General features: G+C 42.1%; 1 protein-coding gene across 19 annotated transcripts in view; it reads left to right on the top strand.

The window, feature by feature from the left end:
- The first annotated feature begins 510 nt into the window (after positions 1–510).
- The window catches only part of FAM161A (FAM161 centrosomal protein A), a 71,016-nt gene continuing 50,953 nt past the window's right edge, over positions 511–20,573 (top strand). For 17 of the 19 annotated variants that reach the window (XM_042981466.1, XM_042981478.1, XM_042981472.1 and 14 more), the window contains exons 1-4: positions 511–776; positions 16,284–16,522; positions 18,798–19,958; positions 20,314–20,481. In XM_042981466.1, the coding sequence (XP_042837400.1) occupies positions 591–776; positions 16,284–16,522; positions 18,798–19,958; positions 20,314–20,481 (1,754 nt within the window). In that variant the 5' untranslated portion in view covers positions 511–590. The remainder of the gene's footprint in view (positions 777–16,283; positions 16,523–18,797; positions 19,959–20,313; positions 20,482–20,573) is intronic. The other 2 variants (XM_042981471.1, XM_042981484.1) reach the window with 1 other exon arrangement.

Raw genomic sequence — 20,573 nt, 5'->3', positions numbered from 1 at the left:
GAAAAAAACCCATGTGGTAACTAGAAGCCTCCTTCGGATTGGTTGATTGCTGCTAGCGCTCAAGTCAATCAAAGTAGAATATACCTCAGTCCTTCCCAGTCTCTGGCTCCCAGGGGAGCCATGTTAGATTAACAGATGCAAACATTGCCTCTGTTCTGAGATTGCCACACAATAACATCTTCTGCTTTCCTCTTCAGACGCCGTCTCCTCCTAAAGTGTTATTTCAATGAATGAAAATGCGCTTTTTTTTTTTTCTACAAAACGAGCTGGTTCATTGGTGTAATAATATGAGAAGTGTGCATTTAGGCGGTGAAGCGCGAAGCTGGCGAAAAGGTGCCCTGTTCTGCCCGCCAACCCTCTAAACCTTCAAAGATTTAGTACTCACTCCCACTATCCAGAGACGCTCATCTCGGGTTTCCCGCAGCCAGAGGGGAGTTTGAAGGACTTTTGGCCCCTGGCGGTCCCTGTAGCGTCCCTAGTTACCGAGCCCTTAGTAACCGCCCGCCCCAAGGAGCCGCCCGGTTGCCGGAGGCCGCGCCAGCTTCCCCACTGCAGGCCCGCGCGGGCGCACAGGCCTCAGCGGGGAGGGAATGGCCGCCTCACACCGAGCGGCGAAGCTGGCGGCCTCCAGTCTCCAAACCCCAGTAAATCCCAGCACCGGAGCGCAGGTCGCCCAGTACGAACGCGAAGAGCCTTTAGAGGCTCTGGGGACGGAGGCCGTGGAGGAGGAGAAAGACGAAGAGGAGGAGAAGGCAGTGCGGCCGGCGCGGGCGCGGGTAATGCGGGGGCGGGACGTGGCAGGGGCTGGGCGTCCGCCTGGTGCAGGTGGGGGTTGGTCGGCGTTCCGGCAAGGTGAAGGACAGGCTGGGAAACGCGGCGCCCTGTCCAGCTCCTCCCTACACAGTAAATCTGGCCCGCCACCTTCTTTCTGCCCCCACCCCACCCCCACCCCACGGAAAATACTGTAAACCAAGGCGTTGGGAAATCTTTTAATTTTCACCGAAGAGGTTGTTGTAAAAATTTCTTGGAGATCATTTACTTTATTTCTAGAGAGTACAAAGTACAGAAGTTTACTCCTTTTGCTTCAGCATCTGTTGGACATAGTTATTTCTTTTTCTTTTCAACTTGGGGAAAACTGATGTCCGCAATAGCGGATAACCCATAAAACTCAGGTGAATCCGCTGTGCTGTCAGTTGGAGATAGCACTTCATAGGCCCTGTTTTGTGATTGATGATGACATGGATAAAACAATATTCTTTAATTCACATTTAACCTTTTTCAAAAAATATCAAGCAGTTATTAAGTGCTAGTCACTGACTATTTAGTTGTGAATGAAACAGACATAGATCACATTGTCACAAATACAAAATGAATAGTCAAATGATTGTAAGATGAGAAATACCAGCTAAGAAATGAACAGGCTTCTATGATTAAAAAAAGAAGTAGCCGGGCACCTGCTTCTGCTTAATGAGTTAACATTTAAGTTGATGCCTGGTAGATGAGAAAGAGCAACGATTTGAAGAGTAGGGGCAGAAAAAACATTCATTCCAGGCAGAGGGAACAGCGTGTGCAGATGCCCTGAGACTGAAAGAGAAAGAGCTTTGTGTTATTAAGGATCTGAAAAGAGAGAGTGGGAGGTGGGAGCGGAGAGGAGAGGAGAGGCAAGGAGAGATGAGGTTGGAGAGGTTAGCTGGGCCTGATCATTCAGGGCCTTTTAGACCAAGATAAGTTTAGTGTTTATTGTTGGTACAGCAGGATGTCCTATAAGACTTAAGAGATCTGGCATGTTTCTTTTTACATTTTTAAAAGATGACTTGGTGGCTTTGTGGAGAATGATTGGAGACTTTGACAAAGCAGAAATAAGGGATTGGTTAGGAGGCTGTTGTAGTGATTTAGGGGCCAAAGGTGGTAGCTTGGACCTAGGCCAGGGGACATGGCAAGAAGTGGACAGATTTCTCTAGAATGGGTAGGATTTACTGTTAGATCGGATGTGAAAGCTAAGAAAGAGGAAGAAATCAAGAATGCTCATTCCCAGGTTTCTGGTTTGACCAGGTGTATAGAAAGGAATGCCATTGTTTAATTGGGGATAACTGGAGAGGAATAGGTCTACAGGCTGGGTGGGAACTGAGATTTCCTTGATTCTGAGATGCCTATGAAACTACCAAGTGGAAATGTGTAGGAAGCAGTTGGGCCTATGAAACCATTGTCCTGGGGTCTGCACTATAGATTTCTGTCTGGGAGTTTTCAGCATTTTAAAGACAATGGGAATGGATGAAGTCACTAAAGGAGAGAGTACAGAGAAAGAAGAGAAGGGGCCTAGTATAGAACTCTTAAGAACCTAGCATTTAAGGGGTATCTGGGTGGCTCAGTCAGTTCAGCATCCACTGGCTCAGGTCATGATATTACGGTTTGTGACTTCGAGCCCTGTATCGGGCTCTGTGCTGACAGCCTGGAGCCTGTTTTGGATTCTAAGTCTCCCTCTCTCTCTGCCCCTCAGAGAGAGAGAGGGACAGAGTGCCACCAGGGGAGGGGCAAATGCACATTCCCTAAGGTGACACAGAGACTTTCAGTCCCTCCTCCCTTTGTTCTTTGGCACATACTCACTGTAAAGCCTGTGAAAATAAGCCCATGAAATGGAGAAAGGAAAAAGAACCATGAAATGAAGTGAAGGTTTGGGACTCCATTGTCGGGGAGGGTTCGTACATATTTTCGATAGGTTGTAAACCTACTGTTAACAGCTCAGCTTTTATTTGGTATTTCTGAAAATGAATCATCTCCCTTCATATATATATATATATATATATATATATATATATATATATATATATATATATATATATATAGGAGCACCTGGGTGGCTCAGTCGGTCAAGCATCTGACTCTTCATTTCAGCATTTCAGCTCAAGTCATGATCTCAACGGTTCACACTGACAGCGCAGAACCTGTTTGGGATTCTCTTTCTCTCTCACTGTCTCACTGTCTCACTCTGCCCCTTCCCTGCTCATGCTCTCTCTCTCAAATAAATCAGACTTTGTATAAAAAATATATATATATATATATATATATTTTTTTTTTTTTTTTTTTTTTTTTTTAAACAAGGGTGCCTGGGTGGCTCAGTTGATTAAGCCTCCGACTCTCTTGATTTGGGTTCAGGTCATAATCTCACAGTTTGGTGAGTTCGAGCCCCTCATTGGGCTCAGCGCTGACAGCATAGAGCCTGCTTGGGATTCTCTCTCCCCCTCTCTCTCCCCCTCCCCCGACTCATGCTGTCTCTGCCTCTCTCAAAATAAATAAATAAACTTAAAAAAAAAAAAAAAGAACTTAGCATTTGATAGGTAGAGAAAAAGGGGGCAAAAGAGATTAAGGACCAGCTACAGTGGTCAGCAAGGTGTGCAAGTTTCCTATTCATTGGCTTTGGTGATGAGCGAAAGGGTTAAATGCTGCTAAGGGAAGGGAAATTTCATCCCTGAAACAGGAGCGAAGGAGAAAAAGGGCACAAAAGTGGGCTGTTTTGTAGGTGGGAAGATGAGTGAACTTCCCTCTGATGGTTTCTGTCCTCTTAAAGAAATAGAAGAGTTATCATGGGTAGTTGGGGGCTGGGTGTGAGAGTAGTAGAAGAGCAAGGGAAAGAAAGGTAAGCAGTATTGCTGGGGGAGGACAATTGCTGGAGTATTGCTCCAGGAGTATGTGTGGAGGTGCCAGGCACACCAAGTATCCATTAGAAATTGTCCAGTTTTACTCTAGTATTAGTATTCACAAAACCTTCATTTTATTTTTTTAAGTTACATTTTAATTATGGAAGTAATACATGAACACGTTCTCCTTTTAAAATTTCAGCTACAGGGCACCAGGTTGGCTCATTTGGTGGAGCATCCAACTCTTGATCTCAGGGTTGTGAGTTCGAGCCCCATGTTTGGTGTAGAGATTACTTAAAAATAAAATTTTTTTCAGGTTTATTTATTTATTTTGAGAGAGAGAGAGCACATGCAAGCAGGGAAGGGGCAGAGAGAGTGAAGAGTGAGAGAATCCCAAGCAGGCTTCACATCGGCAGTGGCAGCAGGGAGCCCAATGTGGGGCTTGAACCCACAAACCACGAGATCTGGACCTGAGCTGAAACCAAAAGTTGGATGCTTAACTGAACCACCCAGGTGCCCCAAAAATAATATCTTAAAAAATATGTCTATCAAATGCTACAAATAAGGTGTAGGCCCTTTTAACACCTCTCCCCACAAAAAGAAAATCTGACTACCCCAACCCCCATTAGTAGCTACTGTTTTAAAACTGATGTATAGTTGGGGCACCTGGGGTGGCTCAGTCAGGCGTCTGACTTCAGCTTAGGTCATGTTCTCACGGTTCATGGTTTGAGCCCTGGGTCGGGCTCTGTGCTGACAGCTCAGAACCTGGAGCCTGCTTTGGATTCTGTGTCTCCCTCTCTCTGGCCCTCCCTTGCTCACTCTCTGTCTCCCTCTGTCAAAATAAACATTAAAAAAATTAAAAAATGAAACTGGATGTATAGTCTTTTGGGCTTCCTCCTATCTCCTATGTACATAATATTTTAATATATGGTCACATTTAAAAAAAAATTTTTTTAATGTTTATTTATTTTTGAGACAGAGAGAGACAGAGCATGAACGGGGGAGGGTCAAAGAGAGAGGGAGACACAGCATCCAAAACAGGCTCCAGGCTGTGAGCTGTTAGCACAGAGCCCGACGCGGGGCTCAAACTCACAGACCGTGAGATCCTGACCTGAGCTGGAGTCGGAGGCTCAACCGACTGAGCCACCCAGGCGCCCCTATATGGTCACGTTTTATTTATACATATTGTTCTGCAGCTTGCTTTTTCTCTTACATTAACTGGGGGGTTTATCCATGTTAGCATATATAGATCTACCTTATCCCTTAGAAATCTTTTCAGTGCAAAAAAGTTTTTAAATAAAAATTCCGGAACTGCAGATGATACTAGATAGAATTATAGCACAAAGATAATTGACAGTGCTAGTTACTAATGAAGCAACATGTGCTACAAGGAGTCATCATCTAAATAGGTCAAGCCAATCTAGGGAAGATTATCCTCTAATCTGGTGGCTGCTGCATGTACAACATTCCATAGAAAGCTGAACAATTAAAGGGAAAGGGTACTATTTTAGGTTCTTGGAAAATAATGTCCTTGGCCTAGGTTATTTGATTTACTAAATATTTTCTATATACCAAATATTGTATGGAGATGATTAGAAGTTGCTTATTAACCATTCATCTGTTTTTGTCTTAAATTTTTTTTAATGTTTATTTATTTTTGAGAGAGAGAGAGACAGACAGAGTGTGAGCTGGGAAAGGGGTGGAGAGAGGAGACATAGATCCAAAGCAGGCTCCAGGCTCCAGGCTCCAGGCTCTGAGCTGTCAGCACAGAGCCCTATGCGGGGCTCAAACTCATGGACTGTGAGATCGTGGTCTGAGCCAAAGTCCCATGCTTAACCTACTGAACCACCCAGTCGCCCCACCATTTGTCTGTTTTAGATAAAATGTTTTGAGATCAGTTTATCTGAAAAGTTTGAAGTATTAAGCTGAAATGGAGTGGATAGTATGCCAAAGTCAATGCCTAAGTATACTTTGTAGAGATTACTTTGTAGAGATTACGGTTCCATCTTGTTAGAAGCTAGTTAATCCTTCTATAATTTTTCAAACAGTTTTTCCAGGTCCAAATACATTTTATCCTTTTTGTGAAAATGATTCTTATAGGCCTCCTTTTAAGGCACGTTATAAAAGAATGAATGAAGAGCACACGGATGTTTTTGCCTAAAAATAGTTCTTTGGAATATTAATTGTAGTCTTTGGAAAATAAACCCTTTCCTTAAAGTGGATTAGAATATAGCTCTTTAGGGCAGCCAGTATTTCTTCAAATGATTCAGTCCTATGTGAGGGAATACCTGTCTTCCCTCTGTGTAAACTTAATTTTTTTTTTTAGCTTATATTCATTCATCCAACAAATATTTCTTGAGTATCTGCCATTGGCCAAATACTTTTCTAGACATTGGGAACACAGCCACAAACAAAACAGATAAATCATTGCCTTTGTGATACTTATTTTTTGGTAGGGAGGCAAGGTATATGGTACTCAAATAAGTAACTTCATGTAGATGTCAGTTGGAGGTGAATATTTATGACAAAAATAAAGCAGAAAAGGGAGGCCGACAATGAGTGGGGGGGGGGGGGGAGGTTGTAATTTCAAATAGGGTAGTCAGTGAAATCTTGTTAAGAAGATGACATTTCATTAACACCTGAAGGAGTGAGCAAGTGGGCTGTGCAAATACCTGAAGGAAGAGCATCCCAGGGAGAAGGAACACCAAGTGCAAAGGTCCTGAGGTGATTTTGCTGATTCTGTGAACATTGGAAAAACTGCAAACTGGAGTCAGTTACCGCTGCTAGAATGAACTACTGCTAGGGAGACTCAGCAGACAGAGAACTAACAGAAAGGGATAAAGTCCCTTCTTCCTCCTCCAGCTTTGCAGTTTCCCTCTAGTCTTATTTATTTATTTTTTTTAGAGTCTACTGGGGAGCTGGCAAAGCAGAAACATTCTTTGTGGAGTCCCATCCCCAGCATCACATAACAGGGTATAGAATTCTGGGTGGCATTGGAGCCAAGAAACAATAGTTTTAACACCTGGCACATCTATTTTATGTATCATAAAACTGATAGTGCACATGTCACAGAAGTGCAGAACCTAGGCTTGGATTAGAATTCTGACACCATGCCTATAATCTTTCTCCCAAGGCATGATAAAACTGAAGTTATTTAACTTCCATACAACTGTTTCTTATTGAAGGATTATAGGGGGGCTGAAACCAGGTGACCAGTGAGTGGTTAGGAGCCAGTAGTTAGATGAGAAGTGGGAACCATTTCCTGCTTACCTAACCTCCGTTTTCAGGCTTTGTCCCCAAAACTGCTTTATGCATTTTACTCCCCTCTTATCCTGCACTTTGCTCCCCACCATGTTACCTACCCCTGCTGCTTTGGCTAATGTCATTTATTTTTTTCTATTTTTTATTTATTTTATTTTTATTTTTTATTTTTTAATATATGAAATTTACTGTCAAATTGGTTTCCATACAACACCCAGTGCTCATCCCAAAAGGTGCCCTCCTCAATACCCATCACCCACCCTGCCCTCCCTCCCACCCCCATCAACCCTCAGTTTGTTCTCAGTTTTTAACAGTCTCTTATGCTTTGGCTCTCTCCCACTCTAACCTCTTTTTTTTTTTTTTCCTTCCCCTCCCCCATGGGTTTCTGTTACGTTTCTCAGGATCCACATAAGAGTGAAACCATATGGTATCTGTCTTTCTCTGTATGGCTTATTTCACTTAGCATCACACTCTCCAGTTCCATCCACGTTGCTACAAAAGGCCATATTTCATTTTTTCTCATTGCCACGTAGTATTCCATTGTGTATATAAACCACAATTTCTTTATCCATTCATCAGTTGATGGACATTTAGGCTCTTTCCATAATTTGGCTATTGTTGAGAGTGCTGCTATAAACATTGGGGTACAAGTGCCCCTATGCATCAGTACTCCTGTATCCCTTGGATAAATTCCTAGCAGTGCTATTGCTGGGTCATAGGGTAGGTCTATTTTTAATTTTCTGAGGAACCTCCACACTGCTTTCCAGAGCGGCTGCACCAATTTTCATTCCCACCAACAGTGCAAGAGGGTTCCTGTTTCTCCACATCCTCTCCAGCATCTATAGTCTCCTGATTTCTTCATTTTGGCCACTCTGACTGGCGTGAGGTGATATCTGAGTGTGGTTTTGATTTGTATTTCCCTGATAAGGAGCGACGTTGAACATCTTTTCATGTGCCTGTTGGCCATCTGGATGTCTTCTTTAGAGAAGTGTCTATTCATGTTTTCTGCCCATTTCTTCACTGGGTTATTTGTTTTTCGGGTGTGGAGTTTGATCAGCTCTTTATAGATTTTGGATACTAGCCCTTTGTCCGATATGTCATTTGCAAATATCTTTTCCCATTCCGTTGGTTGCCTTTTAGTTTTGTTGGTTGTTTCCTTTGCTGTGCAGAAGCTTTTTATCTTCATAAGGTCCCAGTAGTTCACTTTTGCTTTTAATTCCCTTGCCTTTGGGGATGTGCCGAGTAAGAGATTGCTACGGCTGAGGTCAGAGAGGTCTTTTCCTGCTTTCTCCTCTAAGGTTTTGATGGTTTCCTGTCTCACATTCAGGTCCTTTATCCATTTTGAGTTTATTTTTGTGAATGGTGTGAGAAAGTGGTCTAGTTTCAACCTTCTGCATGTTGCTGCCCAGTTCTCCCAGCACCATTTGTTAAAGAGACTGTCTTTTTTCCATTGGATGTTCTTTCCTGCTTTGTCAAAGATTAGTTGGCCATACGTTTGTGGGTCTAGTTCTGGGGTTTCTATTCTATTCCATTGGTCTATGTGTCTGTTTTTATGCCAATACCATGCTGTCTTGATGATGACAGCTTTGTAGTAGAGGCTAAAGTCTGGGATTGTGATGCCTCCTGCTTTGGTCTTCTTCTTCAAAATTACTTTGGCTATTCGGGGCCTTTTGTGGTTCCATATGAATTTTAGGATTGCTTGTTCTAGTTTCGAGAAGAATGCTGGTGCAATTTTGATTGGGATTGCATTGAATGTGTAGATAGCTTTGGGTAGTATTGACATTTTGACAATATTTATTCTTCCAATCCGTGAGCAGGGAATGTCTTTCCATTTCTTTATATCTTCTTCAATTACCTGCATAAGCTTTCTATAGTTTTCAGCATACAGATCTTTTACATCTTTGGTTAGATTTATTCCTAGGTATTTTATGCTTCTTGGTGCAATTGTGAACGGGATCAGTTTCTTTATTTGTCTTTCTGTTGCTTCATTGTTAGTGTATAAGAATGCAACTGATTTCTGTACGTTGATTTTGTATCCTGCAACTTTGCTGAATTCATGTATCAGTTCTAGCAGACTTTTGGTGGAGTCTATCGGATTTTCCATGTATAATATCATGTCATCTGCAAAAAGCGAAAGCTTGACTTCATCTTTGCCAATTTTAATGCCTTTGATTTCCTTTTGTTGTCTGATTGCTGATGCTAGAACTTCCAGCACTATGTTAAACAACAGCGGTGAGAGTGGGCATCCTGTCGTGTTCCTGATCTCAGGGAAAAAGCTCTCAGTTTTTCCCCATTGAGGATGATGTTAGCTGTGGGCTTTTCATAAATGGCTTTTATGATCTTTAAGTATGTTCCTTCTATCCTGGCTTTCTCAAGCATTTTTATTAAGAAAGGGTGCTGGATTTTGTCAAAGGCCTTTTCTGCATTGATTGACAGGATCATATGGTTCTTCTCTTTTTTTTTGTTAATGTGATGTATCATGTTGATCGATTTGCGAATGTTGAACCAGCCCTGCATCCCAGGAATGAATCCCACTTGATCATGGTGAATAATTCTTTTTATATGCTGTTGAATTCGATTTGCTAGTATCTTATTGAGAATTTTTGCATCCATATTCATCAGAGATATTGGCCTGTAGTTCTCTTTTTTTACTGGGTCTCTGTCTGCTTTAGGAATCAAAGTAATACTGGCTTCATAGAATGAGTCTGGAAGTTTTCCTTCCCTTTCTATTTCTTGAAATAGCTTGAGAAGGATAGGTATTATCTCTGCTTTAAACGTCTGGTAGAACTCCCCTGGGAAGCCATCTGGTCCTGGACTCTTATTTGTTGGGAGATTTTTGATAACCGATTCAATTTCTTCGCTGGTTATGGATTTGTTCAAGCTTTCTATTTCCTCCTGATTGAGTTTTGGAAGGGTGTGGGTGTTTAGGAATTTGTCCATTTCTTCCAGGTTGTCCAGTTTGTTGGCATATAATTTTTCATAGTATTCCCTGATAATTGCTTGTATCTCTGAGGGATTGGTTGTAATAATTCCATTTTCATTCATGATTTTATCTATTTGGGTCATTTCCCTTTTCTTTTTGAGAAGCCTGGCTAGAGGTTTGTCAATTTTGTTTATTTTTTCAAAAAACCAACTCTTGGTTTCGTTGATCTGCTCTACAGTTTTTTTAGATTCTATATTGTTTATTTCTGCTCTGATCTTTATTATTTCTCTTCTTCTGCTGGGTTTAGGCTGCCTTTGCTGTTCTGCTTCTATTTCCTTTAGGTGTGCTGTTAGATTTTGTATTTGGGATTTTTCTTGTTTCTTGAGATAGGCCTGGATTGCAGTGTATTTTCCTCTCAGGACTGCCTTCGCTGCGTCCCAAAGCGTTTGGATTGTTGTATTTTCATTTTCGTTTGTTTCCATATATTTTTTAATTTCTTCTCTAATTGCCTGGTTGACCCACTCATTCATTAGTAGGGTGTTCTTTAACCTCCATGCTTTTGGAGGTTTTCCAGACTTTTTCCTGTGGTTGATTTCAAGCTTCATAGCATTGTGGTCTGAAAGTATGCATGGTATAATTTCAATTCTTGTAAACTTATGAAGGGCTGTTTTGTGACCCAGTATATGATCTATCTTGGAGAATGTTCCATGTGCACTCGAGAAGAAAGTATATTCTGTTGCTTTGGGATGCAGAGTTCTAAATATATCTGTCAAGTCCATCTGATCCAATGTATCATTCAGGGCCCTTGTTTCTTTATTGACTGTGTGTCTAGATGATCTATCCATTTCTGTAAGTGGGGTGTTAAAGTCCCCTGCAATGACCACATTCTTATCAATAAGGTTGCTTATGTTTATGAGTAATTGTTTTATATATCTGGGGGCTCCGGTATTCGGCGCATAGACATTTATTATTGTTAGCTCTTCCTGATGGATAGACCCTGTAATTATTATATAATGCCCTTCTTCATCTCTTGTTACAGCCTTTAATTTAAAGTCTAGTTTGTCTGATATAAGTATGGCTACTCCAGCTTTCTTTTGGCTTCCAGTAGCATGATAAATAGTTCTCCATCCCCTCACTCTCAATCTAAAGGTGTCCTCAGATCTAAAATGAGTCTCTTGTAGACAGCAAATAGAGGGGTCTTGTTTTTTTATCCATTCTGATACCCTATGTCTTTTGGTTGGCGCATTTAATCCATTTACATTCAGTGTTATTATAGAAAGATACGGGTTTAGAGTCATTGTGATGTCTGTATGTTTTATGCTTGTAGTGATGTCTCTGGTACTTTGTCTCACAGGATCCCCCTTAGGATCTCTTGTAGGGCTGGTTTAGTGGTGACAAATTCCTTCAGTTTTTGTTTGTTTGGGAAGACCTTTATCTCTCCTTCTATTCTAAATGACAGACTTGCTGGATAAAGGATTCTCCGCTGCATATTTTTTCTGTTTAGCACACTAAAGATATTGTGCCAATCCTTTCTGGCCTGCCAAGTTTCAAAGGAGAGATCAGTCACGAGTCTTATAGGTCTCCCTTTATATGTGAGGGCACGTTTATCCCTTGCTGCTTTCAGAATTTTCTCTTTATCCTTGTATTTTGCCAGTTTCACTATGATATGTCGTGCAGAAGATCGATTCAAGTTACATCTGAAGGGAGTTCTCTGTGCCTCTTGGATTTCAATGCCTTTTTCCTTCCCCAGTTCAGGGAAGTTCTCAGCTATAATTTCTTCAAGTACCCCTTCAGCACCTTTCCCTCTCTCTTCCTCCTCTGGGATACCAATTATGCGTATATTATTTCTTTTTAGTGTATCACTTAGTTCTCTAATTTTTCCCTCATACTCCTGGATTTTTTCATCTCTCTTTCTCTCAGCTTCCTCTTTTTCCATAACTTTATCTTCTAGTTCACCTATTCTCTCCTCTGCCTCTTCAATCCGAGCTGTCGTCGTTTCCATTTTGTTTTGCATTTCGTTTAAAGCGCTTTTCAGCTCCTCGTGACTGTTCCTTAGTCCCTTGATCTCTGTGGCAAGAGATTCTCTGCTGTCCTGTATACTGTTTTCAAGCCCAGCGATTAATTTTATGACTATTATTCTAAATTCACTTTCTGTTATATTATTTAAATCCTTTTTGATCAGTTCATTAGCTGTTGTTATTTCCTGGAGATTCTTCTGAGGGGAATTCTTCCGTTTGGTCATTTTGGATAGTCCCTGGAGTGGTGAGGACCTGCAGGGCACTTCCCCTGTGCTGTGGTGTATAACTGGAGTTGGTGGGCGGGGCCGCAGTGCGACCCGATGTCTGCCCCCAGCCCACCGCTGGGGCCACAGTCAGACTGGTGTGTGCCTTCTCTTCCCCTCTCCTAGGGGCGGGATTCACTGTGGGGTGGCGTGGCCCGTCTGGGCTACTTGCACACTGCCAGGCTTGTGGTGCTGGGGATCTGGCGTATTAGCTGGGGTGGGTAGGCAAGGGTGCACGGGGGCAGGAGGGGCAGGCTTAGCTCGCTTCTCCTTAGGTGATCCACTTCAGGAGGGGCCCGGTGGCAGCGGGAGGGAGTCAGATCCGCTGCCGGAGGTTTGGCTCCGCAGAAGCACAGAGTTGGGTGTTTGCGCGGAGCGAGCAAGTTCCCTGGCAGGAACCGGTTCCCTTTGGGATTTTGGCTGGGGGATGAGCGAGGGAGATGGCGCTGGCGAGCACCTTTGTTCCCCGCCAAGCTGAGCTCTGCCGTCAGGGGGCTCAGCAGCTCTCCCTCCCTTTGTCCTCCAGCCTTCCCGCTTTCCGAGCAGAGCTGTTAACTTATGACCTCCCAGACGCTAAGTCGCGCTTGCTGTCGGAACACAGTCCGTCCGGCCCCTCCGCTTTTGCCAGCCAGACTCGGGGGCTCCGCTTGGCCGGCGAGCCGCCCCTCCGCCCCGGCTCCCTCCCGCCAGTCCGTGGAGCGCGCACCGCCTCGCAGCCCTTCCTACCCTCTTCTGTGGGCCTCTCGTCTGCGCTTGGCTCCGGAGACTCCGTTCTGCTAATCCTCTGGCGGTTTTCTGGGTTCTTTAGGCAGGTGTAGGTGGAATCTAAGTGATCAGCAGGACTCGCGGTGAGCCCAGCGTCCTCCTACGCCGCCATCTTCCCTCCTCCACCGCTAATGTCATTTAACTTCATCTGGAATACCCCTTTCCTTTTTCCCCCTTCACTGTCTTTGACCCTCTGGATTCTTCCATTCTTTGACTCATCTCAAATATCACCTCTTCCAGGAAGCCTTCCTTTATCTTCCAAACTCAAACCAAACTAAAACTCCTTTTACTTGAATACCCTTATCACTTGGTCTTTGTGTCACTTTCTCCTTTATATCAGTCCTCCTCTCCCTGCTTATTTAAATGTTGGTGTTTGCCAACATTTCCATCCTCAGGTTCTTGTCTCTCATCGCTCTGCAACCTTATCCACATCCAAGGCTGTACCTGTCACTTCTGTGTGCATTGTGGTTTCCTGGACATCTGGCTGCCCTACTCTCCCCTCAAACTTAGTGTGTCTAAGACAGAGATTAGTTCCCTTTCCCTAAAACACTGTCTGCCGCGGTATTCCCTGTGTTGATGAATGACAGCACCGTCATGTACCTAGACAGCACTCCACACAGAAAGCTTTTTACTTTCTTGCCCACAATCCAGGCCATTATCAAGCCTCCTTTCTTTTGTCCCTGGTGCTGCTCCCTTCATTTTGCCCTTAATATCTCTAACTCAGACCTTTGCAATAGCCCATTAACTGCTGCCAACCTAGCTTTCTTTCACTCCCTCCTCCTACTTGCTGCGAAGACTCCTGATCATCATGGTGTTACTCCTCTGCTCACATCCTTCAAGGCTCCTCTTGGCTATGGCCTGGCAACCTGGACTCTTGGTTGGGGCTTTCAACTTGCCTTTTTCACTTTGTTTCCCACCCTCCCTTGGGCTCCATATACCCAATTTCCCACCCCTGCTCAGACTCCCTCTCTGAACACATAATGCCTGTTCCTTCCTCTTGTGGCTGAAAAACCTCTCCTGTCCTTGGGAGGACTTTGGTGTGCCTTTGGAGCCTAGCAGATTTGGGATTGAATACCAGCTCTGCTACTTCCTAGCTGTGTGACTGCAGGCAGGTCACCTAACTCCTCTGAGCCTTGGTTTCCTTGAGATCATACTACCTGCTAGTTGCATTGCCACAGGGTATAATAATATACAATGAATGTTCTAGCACTGTGCCTCAGATTTCTTTGTCTTCCACTGCTTCCTTGGTCTCTGGCACACTTTGTCCTCATCCAACTTTATGTCTCCAGTCTGGCTCACCTCTGCAAATTCTGCCTCTTCTTTCCCCCTAGTCAGAATTAGGCATTCTTTCTGTGAGCTTTCATGGTGTCTTATATAGTGACATACATGGTGACTCTTCTGTCTCCCTGTTCAACTGAACAGGAGTCAAGAGTTCTGTCTGTCTCATTCAGTCTGCTATTGATTTGTGTACATGTCCTCTGGTAAACTAGCCAGAAGCTTCTCTAAGGTAGAGTTTTTATCTGATTTGTATCTTTAGCAGCCAGCTGAATGCTGGTTGTCTCCAAAAAGTTAATGAATGAGGAAATTAACAAAGTTCTCATCCCCACAGCTAAGTAATGGTGAGGAGCACATACAGAAACAGCAGAAGATATCAGAAAACTCTCTTACTTGAGTTGTAGGGCATATATAAAGCAATTCTTTGAGTCATAAATTCGTTGGTAATGAATTTCTGCTTACCAATTCTTTCAAAGAAAACTTGTTTTCCTTCATTTGTTTTAGGTTACCCCAAGTGGTACCGCACTGGCCTCTTGTACACTGTTTTTAGTCCATTAAAAAAAAGCCCATACCTATAACTATTTGTAGACAGCTGATTTTATGAATTTTTCTGTTGGGAGAAGCTACTCACTTTTCTAGAATCTTGTCAGATTTGATCTATAGTTTTCTATGGCAAGCTGCTTTTTTCACTTTCAGTCTATTTCATGCTCTGGGTTAAATTTAAAACCATGATCAGCAGTCTTTTATGCATAGCATCATAAATAATTTCACCTGTATCTCAACTGAGAAATATTAAAATTATTTTCTTTACAGAGAAAATGGGGTTTTACCTTTTTAGTTGTTGAAGTTAAAGAACTTTGGAAGGTGTGTGAAAAGAGTGAGGGAGGAAGACCAATCAGACCCTTCTAGACATGACCTGTATATAGCATAGCTGTGCTATGTGTAGTTATGATACTATACTGCTCTTGTTCTCTTGTCACTCTGACAGTCCTTTTCACCCATGGGAGCTATTGCTTTTGTTGCCCACAGAAGTTGCTATTCTGATGGTCTCTCCTACCCGCCCCCCTCCCCTTCCTGTTTTGTCCTGAGGCATATAGGTGTCCTTCTCTCTGGCTCCTTAGTGAACCAATGAGAAGTTCCCTCCATTCCCCTGTCCTCATTCTCCCATTTCCCTGACTTTTCCCTTTCCCTATTTTTTCTCCAAAGGCACACCCTCAGGGCCAACACTGTAGGAGCCCAGCAAGGGAAGGGTTTGGGGCTGTTTTGGCTGGTTTGCAGCAGGAAGAACTGTTTTTCTTCATCTCATTTAGTTGGTTAAGCATCAGACTCTTGATTTGGGCTCAGGTCATGAGAAGTGGGAACGAACCATTTCCAGCTTACCCTAACCTCTCTTTCCAGGCTTCTGATCCCATAGGATCGAGCCCCACATCAGTTCCGTGTTGAGTGTGGAGCCTGCTTAGGATGCTCTCTCTTTCTCCCTCTGCCCCTCTCCCCTGCTCACATGCTCTCTCTCTTTCTAAAAAACAAATATAATAAATAAAGGACTTTCCTTGAGAAAAAAAAAGTATAATTCAGAAGGAGGTTGTTTATAAAGGATGGTTTGGTTCTATTCTATTATCGTATATGAGTTAGTACATGACCTGGGAATCTAACCATCATTTATAAAATGAATTAAATAGCATTTATTTTCTGGCAATTTGATATCTATCTAATTCTTTTTTTTTTAATGATTATTTATTTATTTTGAGAGAGAGAGTGTGTGCGAATGAGCAGGGGAGGGGCAGAGAGAGAGAGGGAGAGAGAGAATCCCAAGCAGGCTCCACGCTGTCAGCATAGAGCCTGACTCAGGACCAGATCCCACAACTCTGAGATTATGACCTGAGCTGAGATCAAGGGTCAGATGCTTAATTGACTTAGCCACCCAGGTGCCCCTCTTTCTCATTCTTAATAAAATGTCATTAGGGGAAAATGTACATAGCCCACAAGTAACTTAGAATCCATTATATGTATGTAGCCCACAAGTAACATATAACCTAATTAAGTGTACACTTTAAGAAGCAGCATTGGGAATTGGTGTCATTTTAATTTGTCTTTCAATTCGAAATACCACATAACAGGTTTTTTTTTTTTTCCTTCCTACCAGACTAATTTTAACACTAACATTTCCGAGGTGGATGGACAAACACATATAAGTGGTGAGGACTTTGTGGACTTCTCTGATGTTTACCACTCTAATGAAGACTATTTTAGGAAACTAGAAGAGCTGAAAGCTGCCCACTTGGAAACTATGGCAAAATTAGAGAAAATGTACCAGAATAAATTAAATTTAAAGGAAGTTCAGCCAGTGATCATCAGGGAAGAAGCTTCTAGTGTCTCTTCCAGGTAAGTTTGTACATGTATTATTTGTGGGCTGTAAAATGTATACTTAAAAGTGTAGAACAAAACTATCTCAGAATATCTTCTCTCTTGGGGTGCCTGGGTGGCTTGGTCGGTTAAGCGTCCGACCTCGGCTTAGGTCATGATCTCATGGTCCGTGGGTTCGAGCCCCGCGTCGGGCTCTGTGCTGACAGCTCAGAGCCTGGAGCCTGTTTCGGATTCTGTGTCTCCCTCTCTCTCTGCTCCTCCCCTGTTCATGCTCTGTCTCTCTCTGTCTCAAAAGTAAATAAACGTTAAAAAAATTAAAAAATAATAATAATAAATAAATAAATAAACGTAAAAAAAAATTTAAAAAAAAATATATCTTCTCTCTACTGTCCCTTTGTACTTTTAATGATATACAGAGGTTGGATTTTATTCAAAACGTGTAATGGCTTATCCACCAATGGCTTCTTGTTTTGAGAGTCATTTGGTGGTCATTTAGTCTTTTCTCTCTGACCTGCCACTCACAGAACTGTAGCTATGTATCAAAATATTTAGTCTGGCCATTTTTAAATGATAAAAATTAAAATTTAATTTTAAAAGCCGTTTACAGTATGTGGATTAACATGAGATCATTAAAAATACAAAGTACGACTCTGCTCTCTCTCTCTCTTTATCCCCCTTAATATATCAAGAGTATACTTTTCACTTTAATAAACTTTCCAGCTTCTGGTACTTAAAAAAAGTTGTATATGTATATGTATATATATATATATATACACACACACACATATATGTGTATATATATATATACACACACATATATGTGTGTATATATATATATACACACATATATATGTGTATATATTTATAATAGGTATGTGTATATCTGTGTGTGTATAAATATAAAGTACAAAGTGTTCAGGTCTAAGATATAAATCTTATTCAGGTTTTCAAAATAGTCTATAATTCCTGGACCCATTTCTACTGTAAACTCTCTTGTTTTGAAACTTGAGGCAAGTCTCTTAACTCATCCAGTTGGTCAGTGCTAATTGTGCATCTCCCGTGTGCCAGGTGTTGCCTGGCCCCTGAGGAGCCAAAATTGAGATGCCCTCGAGGAGCTCAAAGAACTAGCTGAGAACCAAAAATTACAATACAACATGATGTAACAGTGTTATAGAGACAGAAGAAGAAACAGTTGATTATGTTATGGTGTTGGTAGAGGGATGCAGGCAGGAATTTTCTACAGAACTGTCATATCTAAGTTCAGTCTTAAAGGAGGCATAGCTGTAGCAGATGCAGGAAGCCAGGAGTGGGCTTCTAGGCAACAGAAACCATGTGTGCAGAGGCGTGGCAGCATGAGAAATCACGGTGTGTGTGAAGAACTTCATGTGATTGGATATAACTTAAGATTAGAAACTGGAGGGGCACCTGGGTGGCTCAGTTGGTTGTGTCCAACTTCAGCTCAGGTCATGATCTCGCGGTTTCTGAGTTCGAGTCCTGCATCGGGCTCTGTACTGACAGCTCAGAGCCTGGAGCCTCCTTCAGATTTTGTGTCTCCCTCTCTCTCTGCCCCTCCCCTGCTTGTACTCTGTCTCTCACTCTGGAAAATAAAATAAACATTAAGAAAAAAATGTAGAGAGAAGCAAGAGGTGAAACAGAAAGGCAGACAGTGGCTAGCCTTGAAGGGCTTTATAATCTAGACTTGACTTTGTTACAATGACAAATCATAGAAAAGTTTCAAGAAGTGGAGTGACATGATTATATGTATGTTTTAAGATGGTGACTCTGGAAAACGTGTAGAGAATGGAATAAAGTTTACACCCAAGGAGCCTCTGCTGTCTCAGGTTCCCCTGTAATGTGAGGGAGTTGAATTTTAGATAATTTATAGGCATCTCTTAACTCTATTCTAAATAAAAGTGATAATTAGAAGCCTTATCTATAGGCTCTTATCTTCTAACTGATTATACCTTGATCTTAGAAAATATATAGTGCACAGGATGCCTGACTGGCTCAGTCGGTTAAGCATCCGACTTCAGCTCAGGTCATGATCTTGGCAGTTCACAAGTTCGAGCCCTGCGTCTGGCTCTGTGCTGACAGCTCAGAGCCTGGAGCGTGCTTCAGATCCTGTGTCTCCCTCTCTCTCTGCCTCTCTCCCACTCATATTCTCTCTCTCAAAATTAAACATTTAAAAAATTTTGTTTTAAATTAAAAGAAAAAACAGAAAATATCTAGTTCTTAATTTGTATATTTGGTCATGTGCAACTGAGAGCATAATCTAATTATTCTTCTCATTTAGGTCTGAATCAGAAAAGAACTCCTATCACCGTATCTCATTAATGACATCCTTTTCAGAGCCTGATTTAGGGCAATGTTCCTCCTTGATTATGTCTTCCTCTGAAGATGAGTTGCCCAACTTAGAAAAAGAGTGTCCTGAGAAAAAGAGAGTGATGAGCTATGCTAAAGAACTGATCAACAACATGTGGACAAACTTCTCTGTTGAAGATTATATTCAGTGTGGACATGCTGACTTCCCAGTTGAAAAAACAAAGAAGAAACCAAGAGAATGGGTACCAAAGATTACAGTACCTGAACCTTTTCAGATGATGATTAGGGAACAGAGGAAAAAAGAAGCAAACATGAAATCTAAGCCAGATATTGAAATGGTACACCAACTGCTCAAAAAACAAGAGGAGGAATCAGAGTGTAAGAAAAAATTCCGAGCCAATCCAGTTCCTGCATTTGTCTTTTTCCCCCTTTATCATGACATAGTCAAGCAAAATGAAGAACGCAGGAGATATATGAAGGAGAAAAACAAAGAAGCTCTTTTGGCCTCACAAAAGCCATTTAAGTTTATCGCAAGGGAGGAACAGAAGCAAGCAATCCGGGATAAGCAGATGAGAGACTTGTTTAAGTCTAAAAAGAAAACAAATAGATTTAAGGCCAGACCTATACCTCGGTCTACTTATGGTTCGGTTACCAATGGAAAGTTAGAAGAAGAGCCGTATAGAAACATTAGGATGCAACTGAGAGCCCAAGAGCTTTTACAGAATTCATCCCCTCTGCCTCGCAGATCAGGTCACAGAAGTTGTGCTGCAAGGAAGCTCAAGGGTCCTGAACAGGCTGAAAAGTTGAAGTGTAAACACAACTTTAGGTGGCAAACTGCTGATTTTGAAGACCTTCCCGAGAGATATCAGAAACGCCTCTCGAAACAGAAGTTTTCAAAATTCCTAACTGTCCGTAAACCATCTGATCTTCACGCAGCCTCCAATGCATCCACTCAGAGAGAGAAAATTTTGGCAGACGTTGCAGCAGATGAAGAACATTTAAAAGAAACACGGGCTTATCTGTCTCCAAGGCACAAGTCACCAGCAAGAAGTGCAAGTGCAAAGCCTGTGCCTTGTCACTGCAACCCTCCAATGCCCACAGTGTCTTCCAGAGGAAGAGAACAAGCCACAAGGTAAATAACTAGGATATCGTACCAGCTGACTCGCGGTTGCTAAAATCGTGTTTTCAGCTCTGTTGATTTTATGTTGGTGAATTTGAAAATGTGAAAAAATTATATTTGGTGATATATTTTACCGTATAATATAGAGTATTTTGCCAGAGGGTGTTCTGCTAAGAAATGAATGTATTTTGTATTTTATGAATCTTTGGGGATAGAAAAGGTTAGCCTGTTGATTTCTAGTTGTGCAAGTCAGAGCCTTCACAAAAGGTTGCCTTTTTTCAACCTTTGAATTTTCCCGTGTTAAATCTTTGCTAAACAGCATTCTCACTGGCTTAAAGTGAATTAAGCCTTAGTTTGTTGCCCTCAGGAGATCACTTGAGGAAAAGAAAATGTTGGAAGAAGAGAGAAGTCGGATCCTAACTAAGCAGAAGCAAAGGATGAAAGAATTGCAGAAACTCCTGATGACCCGGGCTAAGGCTTATGACTCACATCAAAGTTTAGCTCAAATGTCTAAATCCAGAGTCATGTCTCTCAGGTATCATAAAAGAATCCTGAACCTCCAGATCACTGGTTTTCAAACTTTCTTTCAGTGGATACGATATATGAACAGATTGATTAGTATTTTAG

The sequence above is a fragment of the Panthera tigris genome, chromosome A3, assembly GCF_018350195.1.
Source record: "Panthera tigris isolate Pti1 chromosome A3, P.tigris_Pti1_mat1.1, whole genome shotgun sequence".
Classification (NCBI taxonomy): Eukaryota; Metazoa; Chordata; class Mammalia; order Carnivora; family Felidae; genus Panthera; species Panthera tigris.
The sequence above is the reverse complement of the archived record's forward strand: the minus strand, read 5'-3'. Positions and strand labels throughout refer to the sequence as shown.